The sequence below is a fragment of the Camponotus floridanus genome, unplaced genomic scaffold (assembly GCF_003227725.1).
Source record: "Camponotus floridanus strain SB8 unplaced genomic scaffold, Cflo_v7.5 scaffold38, whole genome shotgun sequence".
NCBI lineage: Eukaryota > Metazoa > Arthropoda > Insecta > Hymenoptera > Formicidae > Camponotus > Camponotus floridanus.
This window is the reverse complement of record NW_020229525.1, coordinates 906,651-925,959: the sequence shown is the minus strand read 5'-3', so window position 1 is coordinate 925,959 and position 19,309 is coordinate 906,651. Positions and strand designations below refer to the sequence as shown.

General features: G+C 31.5%; 2 protein-coding genes across 9 annotated transcripts; both read left to right on the top strand.

The window, feature by feature from the left end:
* The first annotated feature begins 3,295 nt into the window (after positions 1–3,295).
* LOC105249500 lies at positions 3,296–13,693 on the top strand. Of its 8 annotated transcripts, none has more exons than XM_011255023.3 (23): positions 3,296–3,564; positions 3,763–3,884; positions 4,878–5,810; positions 6,005–6,144; positions 6,226–6,404; positions 6,775–6,957; positions 7,038–7,302; positions 7,383–7,516; positions 7,607–7,948; positions 8,374–8,498; positions 8,577–8,695; positions 8,766–8,896; positions 9,007–9,221; positions 9,410–9,546; positions 9,624–9,805; positions 10,625–10,774; positions 10,856–11,129; positions 11,217–11,341; positions 11,434–11,709; positions 11,948–12,069; positions 12,151–12,269; positions 12,341–12,471; positions 13,500–13,693. In XM_011255023.3, the coding sequence occupies exons 3-23, from the start codon at positions 5,740–5,742 to the stop codon at positions 13,638–13,640; spliced, it is 3,561 nt and encodes a 1,186-aa protein (XP_011253325.2). In that variant the 5' UTR covers positions 3,296–3,564; positions 3,763–3,884; positions 4,878–5,739; the 3' UTR covers positions 13,641–13,693. The 8 variants fall into 8 exon arrangements, 7 of the variants coding, with proteins under 7 accessions (XP_011253325.2, XP_019882588.2, XP_019882589.2 ...); XM_020027029.2 differs by having other exon boundaries at positions 3,296–3,884; positions 7,607–7,674; positions 7,771–7,948; XM_020027030.2 differs by having other exon boundaries at positions 3,296–3,884; positions 7,607–7,693; positions 7,805–7,948.
* A 1,655-nt stretch (positions 13,694–15,348) lies between these two features.
* On the top strand, positions 15,349–16,137 carry LOC105249515 (immediate early response 3-interacting protein 1). Its single transcript, XM_011255045.3, has 3 exons — positions 15,349–15,496; positions 15,705–15,806; positions 15,876–16,137. Exons 1-3 carry the CDS (start codon positions 15,406–15,408, stop codon positions 15,929–15,931), a joined length of 249 nt encoding a protein of 82 aa, XP_011253347.1. The 5' UTR covers positions 15,349–15,405; the 3' UTR covers positions 15,932–16,137.
* The last annotated feature ends 3,172 nt before the right edge of the window (positions 16,138–19,309 follow it).

The following is a 19,309-nucleotide window of genomic DNA, read 5'->3' as shown; positions in this document are numbered from 1 at the left end:
TTGATATTTATTATATTTCTTTAACAATATTAGAATTAAATATATTTTGACCAATGCTTTAAATTTTCTCCTTCTCAATCCTGGTTAATTAAACAATATAAAATTTAATCGAGAATCGATTTAATGTGATAGGAATCCAACATATTAAATAATCACATCGATGTTTGCAATCTTTACGGACAATAATTATTTTTTTAATACTTAGAGTCACAAATATATTCCATTCCGTATTATTTTATCATTCTATTTGGCAATCTAAATATAATTTAGAGAAGGGAGAAATTGTGAGAGAACATGAAGTAAAACAATCGAATTATAGATGCAAATAATTAGCATAATGAATGACTTCATAATGTATAGTTTAATAAATAATCAATTAATCTTAATCAATAAAATCATTAAAATACTTCTATAATTTAATATTCCTCGCACAAATATTTTATATTACAGAAAATACGCAACGAGAGAATTATCAATAACACTGTGTTCGATCTTGATAAACAATATCGCGCTAATGTTAATATGTTACACGGCTTTATTATCACACAGTGACCTTGAGTAGTGACGTTTCACATATTATTAAATTCTTTCTTTACATAGTCAATCTTGGCGATATAAACAGTACCGCGGTAATATTTTTGACTTTTACGATCATTTGCTCAGTGACTCTTGAGCAGTGAAGTAGTGATGTGAAATGTTTCATATATTATCAAATTCTTTTTCTAAACACAATTGCAGGTGCAACGAGGAATTCAAATGAGTGCAACGAGGATTGAAGTGCCGACAAGAAAAAAACGAAGAAAGCAAAAGGAAAAAGGAGGTTTTGGAAATGGATGGATCAATAAGATATGATGTAAGTCATTAATATAAATTATTTATCACATTTATTAATTATTATATTGTTGCGTCCCCGCGTCCCATCCCGCTGAATGTATTCGTCACCCGTTGAATTCTTTCGAAGAAGATCGCCGTGCATGTTGTCAAGATATTGTTATAAACAACCACTATCAGAGAGTTTGAGCCCAGCTGTCAAGCGGGCGTTTACGGACGCGCGTCTATTTGTGATCCGTTTTACGATTATTCTGAATTTTTGTATGTTACTCGCGATTTATTAAAATTCTTGTGCATCTTAAATCGCGTTATTATTAGTTACGAGTGCATGAGCGTGAGCGTCTGCCGATTGTGTCGCGCGCGTTCGATATATATCGTTCGATATATATCGGACGCAACAATATATAAATTATTTATCAATAGTATATATTTATATATATTATATATTTATATATATTATATATATTTAAAATATACATATTTCATGTTTCGTTTTGTTTCTTTGATAATAATTTTATTTTCAATAGTGATTTTAAATTGTAACATATACATAATACATATATTTATAAAAAGTATTACATTTTATTTTAAAATAATTAAAACATTTATACATTTTTTTATTAATTAATATTTTCAGATACTTCTTATATTTTATAAAACATTTTATATTAATATAGTTATTTAAATATTTTGTGTATAAAAAAATAGAATTTTTTTATTTATCATATTTTTAAAAGTTTATATCTAAGAAATATAAATTATTTTGTAAATACGCGATTTATAACATTAAAATATATCTATTTAAAAGTAAAAATTAATTGCACGCAATAATTAGTTTTAAAATCAATTATTTCGAACATTGCTTTTTAAAATTAATTGTAATTTACAATTGTATATATTATAATTTTGTTGTATATATTATAATTATGTAATATATATTATAATTATGTAATATATATTTTACATATGTATTATATTTCCTGTTTGGAAATCTGTATTAAAAGAAAATTAAATTTATCTCTATTAAAAGAAAAATAAAATTTTAAAAATTAAAAAAAATTTTTTCTCCTCGATGTATCTCCACCTTAACAAAGGTTTTTGCCGGGTGAGGAGATTTGCATATTTTCGTGAACCTGAGACCTGCCGGCGATAATGTACGCCGACATTCATATAGATTATTCTTATATTTTTAGATCATTTTAAATATATTCTTAGATCGCGTCTTAAGATTTCAGTTATTAAAATACTTGTATAACATTGTCCAACTTATTTGAGACAATCTTAAATATAAGAGTGAATTATAAATATCGGCCGTAGTTACTATCCAGGTAGCAAGATGACGTCTCTAGACGTCTTAATGACGTACAATGGCGTCATTAAAACGTTATTAAGATGTCATTTGACGTCACTCTGCTACCTGGGTAGTAGGGTCACCCATGCCGGACAGGTTGAAGGAGAAGAGTTAGACTAAGAGATACCAAAATTATATATATATATTATTTTACAAAATTATATACATTACATTAATTATATACAAAATCATATATATTAATTATATTAATATTTTTGAATAAAATGAAAAAGAGACAGTAATCCAGAAAATAGAAAAGAGGCAACTACAGTGATTTGAATATCTATACCCGAGAACAAGTGTCCATAGAAAGTATTCCGATGAACTCCATGGAAAGAAAGAAGCATGACAAATCCTTATGATGTTAGGACAAAGGAATGCAATAAACCATAATAATCCAAGGACCCGAAGAAGGGAATATATTGGATAGAAATAATCAAAAATTATTGATGAATATCAAAGATCAATTTGCTGTTTAAGATTTGCTAATTAAGATTTATAGAAATACGGTTAAAAATGTTTTTACCCCATCAGACATTTTGTTTTTTGTAAATAAAAATAAAAATATTTATTTCATCTTTAAACATTACATTGGAAGATTACAGTATCTTTCGCGATTGAAGTGTCTTTTAACTTCTTATTTATATCTTGTGATACGACATAGAATAGGTATGAATCCATGAATTAAATATATAAGATAGTCCAGACTCCTATTTCTAAGAAGGACTACGGTATTGGCGTATATGCGCCAATGTAAAAGAGAAACGAAACAAACTTTTATGCTACAAAGGAATTGTTTTTCGCTCATTTTCAATTATTTTTTTTATATTTTTATTATTGTAAGACAATATACAAAAGACTTAGGCCTATCCCTATAAGCACACAATATTCCTAGGATATTGTATAAATATTATTAACTGTTAATAATATTTATACAATATTTTAGGAATATTGTGTCTTATAGGGATACCGCACACAGGACGCGGCAACCACTCAGTGGTTTTGAGGTGAGGGCGTGGCCTGAAGTGAGGGACTACGATTATCGGCAGCATTCTTGAGCAAGCAGTCGCCATTCTTCCTAATTCTTCGGTCGTGTGTTAACACGGAGAATATTGAACCAGCGTCGTGAGCGGACGTGTGTAGTGGTGCGCTGGTAGTGGGGAGCGTTGTCGATCGAAGAAATAGAGCTAATTGAAGAATCGAAGAAGACTTGTGTTGCGGAGGGAAATTCGTCGGGAAACGTGCAGTACTCGGATTTTGAGTAAAAGAACACAACCTATAGATTCCGAGATATCTATATTACTGTGGAATTTAGCGCAGTAAAGATCCGCCATATTGACTGCCGCATACCGAACACGTGGCAAGAATAAAATTTTTTCCTGGTGACTGACTTTTATGCCTATATAAGACCTGGGGGGGAGCTGTCCCCCCCCCCTCGTAATAGTAAAAAAACTAATCCTTTCTCCTTTTCACATCCTAACCATAAGCTTATTCAAAATGACGAAGATTGCCTCAATCGGATAGCTGCCTTTCTCCCTCCCTAAATGATTATTGATACTAATAATGATTATGTTTTGCAGCCCTCCCCATCTCAGCCGTTGTCGTCTCGTCCGTCATCGTCGTTGTCGTCCCGGGGATTCCCTGCCTGTAATAGTGGAATCCGATCCACCTCGTAGTGCAACTCGTGGCAATTTCAAAGCAAGTAAGAAGCGTAAATCGTGATGATGTGGCGGAGAAGATGCCTGACATCGGTCTGGGGGCGCCACATTGGGATTGAGCTTGAGTAAGCCTCTTCCTTTAATAAAGTCCATCCTAGTAGTAACTTTAATAAAGTCCATCCTAGTAGCAAATATTTCAATTCGCTTTCACTTCAATACGAGAGATTTTCTCGGGGATCATTTGAGGTTATTACCCAGTCCTCGGAATCCCCTCCTCTTCCGTTGGATTCTCTCGCCTTTTATTTTCGATGGTTCAGAGCAAGAGTATTCTTGAGATTTAAAAAATTGATTTTTCCAAAATTTCGGTAAGTTTTAGAAATGGAGAAGAGGCGAATAGAATAGTCTCGAATCCGTTTCTTTTATCTAAAAATTTAAAGTTTATATTCTGTCATATAGGTAGAGGCGTGCAAATCTGCTCTCACTCCCGCTCGTTCCCGACAGCGAGACTGGATTCTCGAGAGTCAGATTATCGGGAGCGCTGTTATCGAGAATAGAGGCTCGGGAACGAACGAGTCCCGAGTCCCGATGCTCTATTAGATGGAGTGGGGGTCGAAATCTACCCCCACTGTCCTGGAAACGAAATCCGTGGGTAGATTAGACAGGGATCTCAATTACCTAATCCTTGTTCTTAGAAATAAACTCAGATCGGCCAGACTTCAGGGCATCGATATAATCCTGTGTTGAATTCCCGCGCATGCGGGAATTTTAGGAAATGAGACTGCGGATTTCCTTGCCGAGGAGGCAACGGAGGAAGGCGTATGCTCGGAATACCTTATCCCGTATTCAGACCTGTTTGCAGCGGTGAGGAGAACTTCCATCCGCTTCTTGTCCTCGCAAGCCCTTCACAAGGGCTCTTTATATTTTGATCGATATGGTCCCTTCTCCTTTGTCCCATGGTTTATCAAGCTCGATCTTGGACGCGCGGAGATTGCCACATTTTGTAGAATACGCTCTAATCATTATAATCTTAATTTCAGCCTCCACAGGAGTAATTTGGTCGGATCTCCTGCATGTGATTGTGGTTCCCCGGTGCAAGACATAGATTATATTGTGGAGTTGTCCGTTATACGCCTCTCACCGTCCAAAGCTAATAACATCTTTGAGGAGGAACCTGGAGGAGACTAACATCCCGTGTTGTGTATTTTCCGTCTCCTTATATAATTATCCGATTATGACTTTCCTTCGTGCCTGTCATATAGACATATAAAATAATTTTATTTGTTATGTGATATTGTTATTTACATCGTGACAATGAACAGTGCCAAGATTTATGCAAGGACATTTTAAAAAAATCAAGAAGAACAGGATTTTGAGTCTGCTCCCTGGCAGTGTGGACTAATCGATCCAGTGCCAAAAAATTAAAGAAGAAGAAGAAGAAGTGTATTAACACTGTTAACACAAGTATTCAAGGTTGGGCGTTGTATCTTATGGTGGTGATCGTTTACCTGGGGCAATATTATTGCTGCGAGTTCGATTTGAGGCCATTGGTGATAATTTAGCTTCGCTTGTTCCTCCTTTGTTCCACGATTGCTGTGTACTTGAACAATATACGGTTCTCGTCTCGGTATCTTCTGGGGCCTTTATTTGCAAACCTGATATCGATCGCCAAGCATTCCGCTCCCGGCTTGTCATTTTTTGACGGCGTAGTAACTATTTCATAATCCCACCGCCATCTTACATTATCGTTTAATTTGATCTTTCTGAGAAGATATTATAAGAGCATCAGAGGATAGTAATAAGAGCGTTTCAATTTGATCTGAAAGAAAAATAATAAGAAAAATATAAAGATTTTTCAACCGCTGGTCAAAAATTACGCCAACACAAAGTCGCGTTACTATCATGTTGAAATCGCAAACATTCTGTTTCCCGAAAGATGTAAAGGAGAGAAATTCAACAACTAATAAAGAAGAGTAAGTTTGACAATCTTATTTTTTTTTCTTCCTTTTTATACAAATGTTACTGGGTGATAGCGATATCAAAATAATCGCACATGCCGGTAAGAAAATAAATGAAAATAAGAAGCTTGCAATGACATGAAATACAACTAATACAAATTAAAGTGAATGAATAGGTGACTAAACTGAAAGTGATCAAATATTTGCAGTGAAATGCAGGAATATCAGAAGAGAATCTTGCAATACGTTCCAGCAGAGAAAATAATTCCAATGGATCTTAAAAATTCGCTGCTTTTCCATTTTTTAAAGCCAGAATTTATCTCACAAATTCATATGGTTCTAGTATATGGTAAGATTTATCATTTTCTTTCCATGTTGTTTTTTATTTGTTATGTGATATTGTTATTTACATCGTGACATTTTGAAATAGATGACAATGAGGCTATAATTGTGACAAAGGACAAGAATGTCTATAGCTTAAGTTATTCAGATCCTGATGACTTACATACTGCAATCTACCCCAAAAAAATAAAAGAATTATGTGGGAAAAACATAAAAACCTTAGCTCACAGCAATTTTTTCATCCTGGCGCTTACAGAAGAGGGAGAGGTATATCAAAAAGTTTATATTCCTTGAATGTGCCTTAATGATATCTGAGTATCTGGAAACAAATTTTAACTTGTTTGAAAGATAAGATTTGTATTAGGAGGTTCTATATCCTCCTTAAATCATGCATTTTTCTTAGGGGACAATGTAAATTTAAATTTCTACATATATAAAACTGTAGTTTCATGATTTTAAAAGCATATAAAAATACCAAGCGTAAAATAATATCAGACTTTATCATTAATCTTTTGTTAAATCTTTAGATGCTTTCATGTAACATTTTAAATATAAAATAAGATTTAAAAAAGAGAATTATACTATCTTTGAAGAATTATACTATCTATCAAAAAGTGTATTATACTATCTTTGAAAGGTTTATTACTGGGAATTTGAAAGCTGGAACTTATGGGATACTTATGATAGTTCTGGTACTTACGTACCTGACGAGCATATAAAAATATCCACGCCTACTCTAGTCCCTAATTTAAGCGAGAAACGTATTGTGGACATCGCATGTGGCAGAGGTCATTCTCTCGCTCTGACTAGCGATGGAAAGGTAAGCAAAAGATTATAAACTGTCACAATATATAACGATAATAATCATTCTTATAAACTAAATAATTGTTTGTAATTTAGGTATATGCTTGGGGAGAAAATAATTATGGGCAAATTAATGATGAAAGCGGATTTAGTTTTATTAGTACGCCATTTCAGGTGAAACATGAATTGGAGAATAAGAATGTTGTCTATATCGCGTGTGATTTATTATGCAACATAGTTATAACTGATAAAAACGAAATATATAGTTGGGGCGAAAATGATAGAAACAAGATGCGAAACAATGCGTCACATTGTTGCCCACTGCGAATTATCATCTGCAGTACAATCTGGGATAAAATAGGTGATTTTTTATTTTTGAGATTTGATTTTTAAGAATGTTTTATTATCGAACATCCTCATGGAAATGGAATGATGTTTCAGTTAAGGTGACCTGTGGATATGATCATACATTGGTACTTACTAATAAAGGAGATATCTATGCCTGGGGCAGTAACCATTTCGGACAAATCGGCCAATATGATTATTATTTTATTAAATTTCCTGAAATTTCGAAGGTAACTCGTGAATTATTGATGAAACACTTTAATAATTACCGTGATGAGTAGGACAAGGAACAAAATGATAAGAAAAGATACGATCGACAGGTGAATGTGCCCGAGATGGGAAAAGTTTTAGATATCGCTGCCTTGCGTTTTTCGAGCGTTGCTGTCGGGTATGATGGAACTATCTATGTATGGGGTGAATTAGTTTATAAGTATAATGATAGTAATTATAATGATAGTTATTTAGTTTATAATTATAATGGTAGTAAGCGTCATTCTAAAACCCCACTTCCCACAAAGTTTTCGAGGATTCATGACTTCTTGCATGCGTACAATGGCTGGAAAATGATATACAAGCCATTGACTCTGTTTACGAATGATTACAAGTATGTTGAAGAAGTATTGAATATATTGGAATCGATAGGAGCAGCATTTGATGATCCGGTATGTTTTTTATTATTTTGTATGTACTTTTTTGAAATATACAGCATAAACCTAAATATATATATATATATATATATATATATATATATATATATATATAATACATATTTTCTTACATTAGTCTGATTGGTGTAAAATAATATAGAGATTTATATATATATATATATATATATATATATATATATATATATCCACAAATCTCTTATATATATGAGATTTGTGGATTTTTGTAAAAACAAATTAAAAATTTTTTTTCTACATAGAAAAATTATATTATGTATTGATGGTTTTGATCGAGACTTCTGGATTCACTCAATCATATATTATTGAATTATAATATTAAGAGTGAAAAATTACGTACTTTTTATGATAATTTTTATATTAATCTAATATTATTAATTTATTTAATAATTTTTGTTCTTCAGTTAACAAGCGATTTTATCATACAAGTTGAAGGACAATCTATTTATGTTCATAAGTTTATACTTAGGATTCGTTGCGAATATTTCAAAAAGATGTTTCAACATGATTGGTCTGAAAATATTCGAAGGTAAATTTAGAGAAAAAACTGGTACTTGAGAATTTCTCAATTTTAGTTATTACATAATGTCACATTGTTTCTTGACAGTAAATCTGCTTCATTATTAATGTTCACTGTACGGGATAAATTTTCTTACATCGTTTATAAAGCCTTCTTAAAATATTTATATACCGGCACAATCGATTTACCTTCGGAGAATGCATTAGGTAATTGAAGCTATAAACGTAAACTATCACAAACTTACAATTCAAATACTACAATGACACTTTTTTACAGAACTTATGGAGTTGGCCGACATGTATTGTGAACCCAATCTTAAAAAATATTGTATCCAAGTGATAAAACAAGACATCACTTTATCAAATGTAGCATTCTTCTATGATGAAGCGGTTGTATACAATGCTAAGGTAAGTATTACAGTTTAGGGTTAATGGCTAATGTTGGAATTCATTAAGTGCAATTTATTTTATATATATACAATATATGTATGTAATGTCGAATATCATGTGAATTTTAGGAACTCGAGGAGTTTTGCTTCCAGTTTATTCTACGTCATATGACAGCTAACACATTATTGGAAGATATTAAGTTAGACATGAATATGCAGGCTAAGTTTATGCAAATAGCAGCGACACAAAGTCGCGATACTATCGTGTCGATATCGTCGAAAAAATCCTGTTCTCCGGAAGCTGTAGAGAAGAGAAATTCAGAAACAACAACTAATATAAAAAAGTAGGTTTGACAATCTTGTTTTTTCTTCCTTTTTATATAAGTTACTATTGAGTGATAGTGATGTCAAAATAATTGCATATAGTGGTAAGAAAATGGATTAAAACAAGAAGTTTGCGATGCATGAAATACAACTAATATAAATCATAGTGAAATAGGTAACTAAACTGAAAGTGATCAATTATTTGCAGTAAAATGCAAAAATATGAGAAAAGAATCTTGCAAAGCATTCTAGCAGAGAGGATTTTAATGGATCTTAAAAATTGGCCATTCTTCTGGCTGTTAAAGCTAGAATTTATCCTACAAATTCACATGATTATGATATTTCGTAAGATTTCTTTTTTTCTTTTCGTATTGGCTTTTTTCTAAGTGATATTGTTACTTATACCTGACATTTTGAAACAGAGCAGAATGGCAAGGCTATAATTGTGACAAAGGATAAGAATGTCTACAGTTTTGATTATTCTTCAGAGTTTGATGACACACATACTACCTATCTTAAAAAAATTAACGAATTGTGTGGAAAAAACATAAAAACCTTTGCTCATAACCATTTTTTAATTCTGGCTCTTACAGAAGAGGGAGAGGTATTTCAAAGAGTTTATATTTCTTGAATATGCCTTGATATATTTAAGTTTTTAGAAGCAAATTTTAACTTGAAAGATAAGATTTATATTCGGAGGTTTTTTTTATATCCTTCCTAAATTATGAATTTTTCTTATTTCTTTGGCAACAAATGGAAATGAAAATTTTACATACATGTATATAAAATCATAATGAAATATAAGTAGATAAATTAATTAAGAATATATATTAAATAATTAAATTGTTTTAATTATAAGTACAGATATATTTGATCATAATGTTTATTTCAACATTCAATTTCAAATATTTTTAAAATTACGATTATAGAATATGAAAGATTGCAATGAGGTAATTTTTATTTTCTTAATTAGAGAAAAAATATGAAAAAAATTTTGAAAAGCAATCCCTGATGAACAAGGAAAAGCAAAGATTGCATCATTTTTCATTCTTTATATATTCAATATGGTTTTTGTACAAATGACAGCAATATACACACACATACTACATTATAGTTCCGTAATATGTTAAAAATGTAAGAAAGCGTCCATTTTTTTATATCTATTAACGTAGAATTTATACAACAATCAATTTATTATAAGTCAATTTATTTTTCATCTATCAACATGAATTTATATAATATAATCATCATGAATTTATATAAATTTATTAAAATAAAAATCACTTAGGATGGAAATAGTATCAATTTTTATCATTAATCTTTTGTCAAGTTTTTTCTATTACTGCTTTCATATTTAAACATTCTAAATGAGATTCAAAAAATGAAATAAAAAAATGTATTACTGCTATGCTATTTTTGAAAGGTTTATTCCTGCAACTTCATAGAAAACAAAAGGGATGTAAGTATACCTGAAGAATCCACGTTTACTCAAGTTGCCAGCTTAAGAGAAAAATATATCCTGGACATCGCATGCGGATATCGTCATTCTCTCGCTCTGACTAGTGATGGAAAAGTAAGCAAAAGATTATAAACTGTCACAATGATAATGATAATATAATTATTCTTATAAACTAAATAATTGTTTGTAATTTAGGTATATGCTTGGGGAGAAAATAATTGGCAAAATAAAGGGCAAATTAATGATGAAAAAATAGTTACTTTTATTAGTACGCCATGTCAGGTGAAACATGAATTGGAGAATAAGAATGTTGTCTATATCGCGTGTGGTCCATCATTCAACATAGTTATAACTGATAAAAACGAAATATATGGTTGGGGCAATAACGATAGCTGCCAGATTTCAACCGTTCAATCGGATAAATATTACAGATGTCCACGCAAAATTATCACAATCTCAAATAAAATAGGTGATTTTTTATTTCTGAAATTTGATATTTAAGAATTTTGCATTATATCGAACATTCTCATGATTGAGATGGAAATTGACATTTCAGTTAAGCTGGCCTGCGGATCTGATCATACGTTGGCACTCACAAATGAAGGAGAGATCTATGCCTGGGGCGATAACTTTTACGGACAAATCGGCGTTAAAAAATTGAGACATTCTGGTCCGATTATGGTAACTTATGAATTATTGATGAAAAACTTTTTAATAATTGCCATGATGAGTGGGATGAGAAACAAAATAATAAGGAAAGATATGATCAATAGGTGAACGTGCCCGAGATGGGAAAGGTTTTGGATATCGCTGCTTTTCGTAATTTGAGTGTTGCCGTCGGTCATAATAGGATTGTCTATATATGGGGAAAATTCGCTCCTGATGTCAATCGAATTAACAGCCCGTTTCCCACGAAGTTTTCGACAATTCACGACATGTTTGCGTACAGTAACTTGGACACAGTCATGTATAAGCCATTGACTGTGTTTACGAATATTGAAGAAATATTGAATATATTGGAATCTGTAGAAGCAGCATTTGATGATCCGGTATGTTTCCTATTATTGTGTTATATGTTACTCTTTACATTATATGGCATAAAACTAAATATATATAATACATATTTTCTCATATTAGTCTGATTGGTATAAAAGAATATAGAGATTTATATATAAGAGATTTGTAGATTTTTGCAAAAAAATTTTGAAAATTGAGAAATTACGTATTTTTTATGATAATTTTTATATTAATTTGATATTATTAGATTATTTAATAATTGTTTTTCAGTTGTCGAATGATTTTACTATACAAGTCGGACCACCTATTTACGTTCACAAGGCTATTCTTAAGATTCGTTGCGATTATTTCAAAAAGATGTTTCAACATGATCGGGCTGAAAATATTCAAAGGTAAATTTAGAAAAAAAACTCGCACTTGAGAATTTCTCAACTTTAGTTATTATATAATATCAACGCATTATTTTTTGACAGTATATCGGATTTATCATCAGTGTTCACCGTATCAGATAAATTTTCTTACATCGTTTATAAAGCCTTCTTAAAATATTTATATACCGGCACAATCGATTTACCTTCGGAGAACGCATTTGGTAATTGAAGCTATAAACGTAAATTATCACGAACTTACAATTCAAAAATTGCAATGACACTTTTTTTACAGATCTTTTGGAATTGGCCAACAACTATTGTGAAGCCAATCTTATAAAAGATTGCAGTCAAATAATAAAAAAGACCATCACTGTGTCAAATGTAATTTTCTCGTACAATAAAGCGATCGAATACAATGCTAAGGTAAGTTCGAAATTAATCACTACTTATTAGAATTCATTAATTATAATGTATTTATTACATATATATATATACAGGGTGTCCCATTTTAATCCATCCAATCGAATATCTCGAAAACCAAGCTTGAAAGAGAAAAATGTTTCAGACAAAAGTTGTATGGTTTCTAGGGGGACATAAGATGGTACCATTGGTTTGACCTTGAAGAGTTATTTGAAGGTCACATGAAGGTCACCTTCAATTTCTTAAATGGAATCTACATTTTCTCATTACATATTCTTGTAGCTTATCTCGAGAGCTTTCCAAAACACTATAATAAAATATTTTTTTATTGAGTACTTTTCGAGTTATGAGGCTTGAAATCATTTCTTAATTTAACATAAACCGTAATATATCTAGTAAAATATTCATTTTTCGATTATCTTGCTTTAATACTTTTATGTACAAAATAATGAGAGAAATCAATGGTGTAAAAAAAAACTCATAGTTGTTTCAAAGAAAAAATATGTAATTGTTAATTGCAAATTACATATTTTTTCTTAAAAATAACTATGTGTTTTCTTTACACCAATTGATTCCTCTCATTATTTTGTACATAAAAGTATTAAAGCAAGATAATCGAAAAATGAATATTTTACTAGATATATTACGGTTTATGTTAAATTAAGAAATGATTTCAAGCTTCATAACTCGAAAAGTACTCAATAAAAAAATATTTTATTATAGTGTTTTGGAAAGCTCTCGAGATAAGCTACAAGAATATGTAATGAGAAAATGTAGATTCCATTTAAGAAATTGAAGGTGACCTTCATGTAACCTTCAAATAATTCTTCAAGGTCAAACCAATGGTACCATCTTATGTCCCCCTAGAAACCATACAACTTTTGTCTGAAACATTTTTCTCTTTCAAGCTTGGTTTTCGAGATATTCGATTGGATGGATTAAAATGGGACACCCTGTGTGTATATATATATATATATATATATATATATATATATATATATATATCATGTCGAATATAATATGACTTTTAGGAACTTGAAGAGTTTTGTTTCCAATTTGCTTTACTTCACATGACAGATGTAGTATTATCGGAAGATTATATTAAGTTAGATATAAATATAAAGGATAATTTTATACGTAAAGCAGCTAAAGAAAATGCTTTCAGAACGTAATGTAGATGTTTTAAAGAGTGTAATTCTTTTGACAAAAGTTTTGAGCCAAATCATTGACTGTTTTTTTATTTTTATATGGGCACCAATAACACCCCTAACAACACACATGTCCAAGAGATGTTCAGAAGTCATCGAGAGGATATCCAAAAGACATAAAATATCCTTTGGCTGTCCTCTAAATATTCTATGGACGTCTTTTGGACATGTGTATTGTCAGGGATCATATGCATCCAATAATAAACCTTGTTCCATTTTGTAGTGTAACATTACATAATAGAATTATGAAATATGTAATTTTATCTAGTAATTTTATTTATCAATTGAGATATTTACGTAATTTATTCAACCCTTAAATAATACTCTTAAATAATAAATTTGATATCATCATAAGATATCGTTTTAATATTATCATAAGGAACGACTATGTTCAAAATCCTCGTTTTTTTATCTAACAAGAAAACGGAAAAATGTTTACATCAATTGCCAAGTTTCCGAAGTTAGTACTGTCGGATTCAATTGCTGCAGGGTAGTTTTCCCGCCCATCGAGGCGGGAAACAAAATTACCAATGTGATACTAGCAAAAGAGATAGACATAGTCCTCCCAGTAGTACTTCTCTCTTTATAGCGGGCGCTCGCCTGTCTATCGCGATGCTCAGTCCTGTATATATGTCGATGCTTTGCACGTACAAAAATTTTAGTCGTAACCGTAAGGTCGTAAGAAAACCTGACCAATCATAGTTGATTATTTTTTTATCGCAGAAAGAATACTCGACTATGATTTGTCAGTTTTCTTACGACTTTACGGTTACGACTAAAATTTTTGTACACTCTGCGACAACGATTCGTTCCGTGGTCTCTCTCGCGGGGCAAGGGAAGCGTAGAAGTGACCAATCAGCTGGCAGCGTGGCAGTGGCTGATTGGTTAGAGGCTACGCTCCCCTTGCCTCGCGAGAGGGACCACGGAACGAATCGTTGTCGCGCAGTGTACGTGCAAAGGCCTTTACTGTTCAATCGTGATTGGTCAATTTGCTTACTGATTACGTTTCACCATGGACGTATGAAATACTGGACAGAGTGTATTGCTGCGGGAGTAAAGCTCAAAGGGTGAGGGGAAAGAAATGTCTACTGCAACGGAATATGAGGCATGTAAGATTCACGGAGTGTGATATTTTTGAATTTCTTAATATTCAGAAATAATTCGGAATAACACAGCGATTTCAGATGATAGATGATTTCACGGAATCTCTCATATTTTATTCGATTTACGTCCGTGCGACGTGAAAATAGACGCTAAATCTGAGGCATCTAAGATGGCCGCGACAATAAATCCCGTACCCCTCAGGCTTTACACGCCTCGTCTAAAAGAGTACTTTATGCTCTGTTCTGTATTTTTTACGTCCATGACGTTTCACTGTATACGTTTTTTCGTGTACCAGGGCCTTAAGTCTTAAGAAATTGATCAATCACAGTCGATTATTCTCTTCATACTTGACTGTGATTGGTCAATCTCTTAAGGTTTGAGGCTTAAATAGCCTATTGTAGACCCGGCCTAAGAAACTGTCGATAAGGGCCCTCACGAAATTGCATAGCTGCATATGCATAGCATAAGATCATATGGACCAATGAGCATTGAGTATCAAGTCGCCATGTTGACTTACATAACATAATACTTGATGCTCATTGGTCCATATAGGCTTAGGTTATGCATATGTAGCTATGCAATTTCGTGTGTGATAGCCCTAATGCTGGTATAACATTCCGTCAATATGGCGTTTACGCTGTGGACGCTTTTCGAGGCAACTTTGCTATGTTTAAATGCAATTTGCATTTTGAATGAGCAACGGTTCCTCGCCAAAGGTAATAATTAACACATTAACTGTCTTCATTGTTTTATTTGTTAATTACATCTTGTATTAATTACATATTTCATATAATGGTTAATATAGGTTATAGTTAGTATTATAGGTTATAATGTTTTAAAAAATTAAGCCTAAAAAATTTGTGTTATGTGCGTTACGTTTTTAATTGCTATTATTAAAATTAATATTTAATTTTTTTATTGCAGTTGGCTGGGCATCATGGCAAAATGTGCAAGGATTTGGAGAACCTCCTACAGCCAAATCACAAATATTGAATCTTATTAAATCGATACGAACTGTGATGAGGGGTAAGTAATTTTAATTCTGATTACCTGAGATTCTAATTATTATATCTTTCATACAATGTCAATTTTCAGTTCCTCTGATATTCTTTAATATCTTGACAATAATTGTGAAGCTCGTACTTGGCTGAGAAGGGAGAATTATTACAATGTAAATATTTTGAAGTAGAATGTAAGTCAAAGTGATGTGCGAGAGAATTTATATTATATTATTTCCATGTTTACAATAAAGCAGTATTTTGTAATTTTTATCATAAATCTATTTACAAAAGAGAATGATAATGGATTAACCATTGTAATGTAAAACAAATAGTATGGCATCTTTTTACTTGCTTCTAAAAATTAATGATAATTTATAATTGATAATTTATAATTTAAGTATAAGGATATGTATTATTTGTAAAATTATTTATTTACTCAGCATAGTTTTATAGAAATTTGTCTTATATAGCTATGTTTATTCATATAAATGTGTGATAAAATTTCTATTAGGCAGTATTTAATAGTAAAAATTAATAGTGATATTTCTTAAACTATGGCTGAATCACATTAAAAATGAAATTGATAGTTTTTTATATTTTAAATTACATTGGTTGTGTTGCCGATTAGCATTCATGATGAAATACACAAAGATAATAATAATTTAATAAATTAGAAAGTACATTTTTTAATTGGTCTTTATCAACAAATTTTTTTATCAATTTTTGATGAAAAAATGTAGGTAATATTAAATTTTTGATACATCTTTATTATAATGTTTGTTATTATATTAATATGTACTATATTAATATAATATGTATTATATTAATATGTACTTACATGGTAAATGTATATTCAGGAAAATCTAGAGATGATTAATAATGCCAACATTGAATTGAATTTAACTGCAAAAAAAAAATATATATTTCTCTGTTATATACGTATTAATCGCTTTATAAATGAAAGTTTGTGAGAAATTCTTGCCTGCTTGTCACATTGCTTATAATTCAACAATTCCAAAATTGGCGTCTTAACATCTTTATTATCATTCACGATGAAGATTCGTGCAACTTAAAAGCAATTAGTTTATGAATATGTATATACAGGGTGGCCCCGAACGTTCCAGCCAGACTTTGAGATCTTATAGGAAATTTAATTCTGAACAAAAAATTTTCTATAAACATGGGAAAAATGCTTCCTTAAGAAGTTATCGCTCAAAAACTTTTGATGAAGGAAGAGCAAAAGATGAAAAGAAAATGAAACTAAATAAATTTCTTGAAAAAAACGATAAAAATAAAAAATAAAAATCTTTTTCTTTTATGAAAATAAAATAATTTTGTTTTTTTTTAAACTTATATTTTAGTAATAGTACGTAATAGTAGAAAATGAATAAAGATGTTTTTCAAGAAATTTATTTAGTTTCATTTTCTTTTTATTTCATTTTCTTTTCACCTTTTGCTCTTCCTTCATCAGAGGTTTTTGAATGATAACTTCTTAAGGAAGCATTTTTCGACGCATGTTTATCGGAAATTTTTTGTTCAAAATTAAATTTCCTATAAGATCTCAGTCTGGCTGGAACGTTCGGGGCCCTGTATATGGCTTGCATAATAATTAATTTTCTACACACACGCATTTACTGACACCAGCGCGAGTGAAACAAACGGTAGCCCACGCAACAGGTCACGCTTCCGCTCATTTCCATTTCAATTATTTCTTCCCGGATCATTTGAATCGTAAATCGTCTGGCCAGCGCGCAAGATATGTAATCATCGACGCTCGCGGAAGATGCGACCGACCTGTGCTCGGCGTCTTCCTTCTTACAGATTTACGGACAAGAGTAACAGGACGCTCTCGGAAGACGCGGATGATTTTCCCGGTAACTTTCTTTCTCCCCTTCCTCGCTTTCTCAGGACGAAAGAAGCGCCTTTACGGGATAATCAATGGCTATTACACCGGATTCGCAGCAATTTTTGTTCGTGTGTATGTGCGTGCGTGCGTACGACAGGTAAAACTTATTATTAAGCGTGACTTGCACGAACATTCACGCATTCGTTGTAATGTTCGATTACGATATTTCATTTCCTCTTTGATTTTATTGCATTTTTTTCTTACATTTGTCGTTTGAATCGGTTACAACTTGAAATTTCTTGTAGTAAAAAAAAATTGTGTGTAAAACTTTGCGTGAATTTCAATTTCATACAACTTTCTATTATATATATTTGTAATGAAATATATAAAATATATATATATATTGATATATTTATAAAATATATATATATATTGATATATTTATAAAATATATCAATTATATCACGATATTCAAATTCAAAAGTCACGTTAATCACAATTTCATATAGTTATTAATTTTATATAATTATATAAAATTATTAACTAAAATAACTATAAAATAACTATATGAAATTGTGATTAACATGATTTTCAAATTAGTTTATTTAATTAATAATTACAATTTTATATACGTTATATAAAATTATTAACTATATAAAATTGTGATTAACATGATTTTTGAATTTGGATATCGAGATAATAAATGATGATAGCATAATTTTAACACTATTGCTTTTCAAACATAATTAGCTGATTTTAGATTTTTTCAGAAAGCATCTCACATAGCTATAATTGATGATTAATTAACGAAGATACTTGAAAGTTGTATTCATTTATTCATGTATTATTGAATGTAATCTTGTGAACGGCTTTTTTTCAACTCGACCGACTTCACACGGCTAAGAAAATATTAATCTTTGATCGGTGAAAGAATTTCTGGAATTGAAGATATAAGAAATTGCTTTACACGCAGCCCCCTCCTCCCACATGTGAAGTAACGTTATAACGGCACGATCATTTCTGTCGGAAATTACGAGCTCATTTGCGGTTCTGTAAAGATGCAATGCTAATCGCACGGTTGTGCAAGCACCTTGTCTGTTGTCGATGGATTGATGGATTCGCTAGTTTCAAGATACGCGAGATATTCAAATAAAATATAAGTTTATATGTAATATAAACGACTCACAAAATAATACTTCACATAACTTGCTAATTATCTTATAAACAAAATGAAATCATGTTGAACCGAGAAAAAAAAACGTATCGTTGATTCATCTTCTGCAACGCGCAAGACACGGTATCTGATAAAATTCGTGCGATCTGACAATCAAACGACATGCGGTTCTACGTTACTCTCATAGTTGCGAAAAAAAAAAAATAGGAGACAACGGTTTGCCGTGTCAAGTGGAGCGGTTCGTCGATTGTCCTCGCGATCTCTTCTAGATTAACGCGGCGTTATAATGAGACACGAGTCGTTGAGTAACGCGTGTACTCTTGTCAAGAGTCCCGTCACAGAAATGGGACTGGCTGGCGAAAGCACGAGGAGACCCATTGTGTGGATCCAGGATATTTTATCTGCGCGTTTCGACAAATCTCTGCTTCTCTCCCATAATTGGTAACGCTGACGGGTATTGTCTACAGCGCGGATTTCCTCTCTCGACACACGCTCCTCTCATTTTCGC

What these genes read in the sequence shown, in the direction of transcription:
- LOC105249515 (XM_011255045.3), top strand. Translation starts at nt 15,406, where the DNA reads ATGGCGTTTACGCTGTGGACGCTTTTCGAGGCAACTTTGCTATGTTTA. An exon ending in GCAACGGTTCCTCGCCAAAG is followed by an intron (nt 15,497 to 15,704) that starts GTAATAATTAAC and finishes TTTTTATTGCAG; the next exon opens with TTGGCTGGGCATCATGGCAA. An exon ending in GATACGAACTGTGATGAGGG is followed by an intron (nt 15,807 to 15,875) that starts GTAAGTAATTTT and finishes GTCAATTTTCAG; the next exon opens with TTCCTCTGATATTCTTTAAT.
- LOC105249500 (XM_011255023.3), top strand. Translation starts at nt 5,740, where the DNA reads ATGTTGAAATCGCAAACATTCTGTTTCCCGAAAGATGTAAAGGAGAGA. An exon ending in ACCTTCGGAGAATGCATTAG is followed by an intron (nt 8,696 to 8,765) that starts GTAATTGAAGCT and finishes ACTTTTTTACAG; the next exon opens with AACTTATGGAGTTGGCCGAC. An exon ending in CTCTTACAGAAGAGGGAGAG is followed by an intron (nt 9,806 to 10,624) that starts GTATTTCAAAGA and finishes TATTTTTGAAAG; the next exon opens with GTTTATTCCTGCAACTTCAT.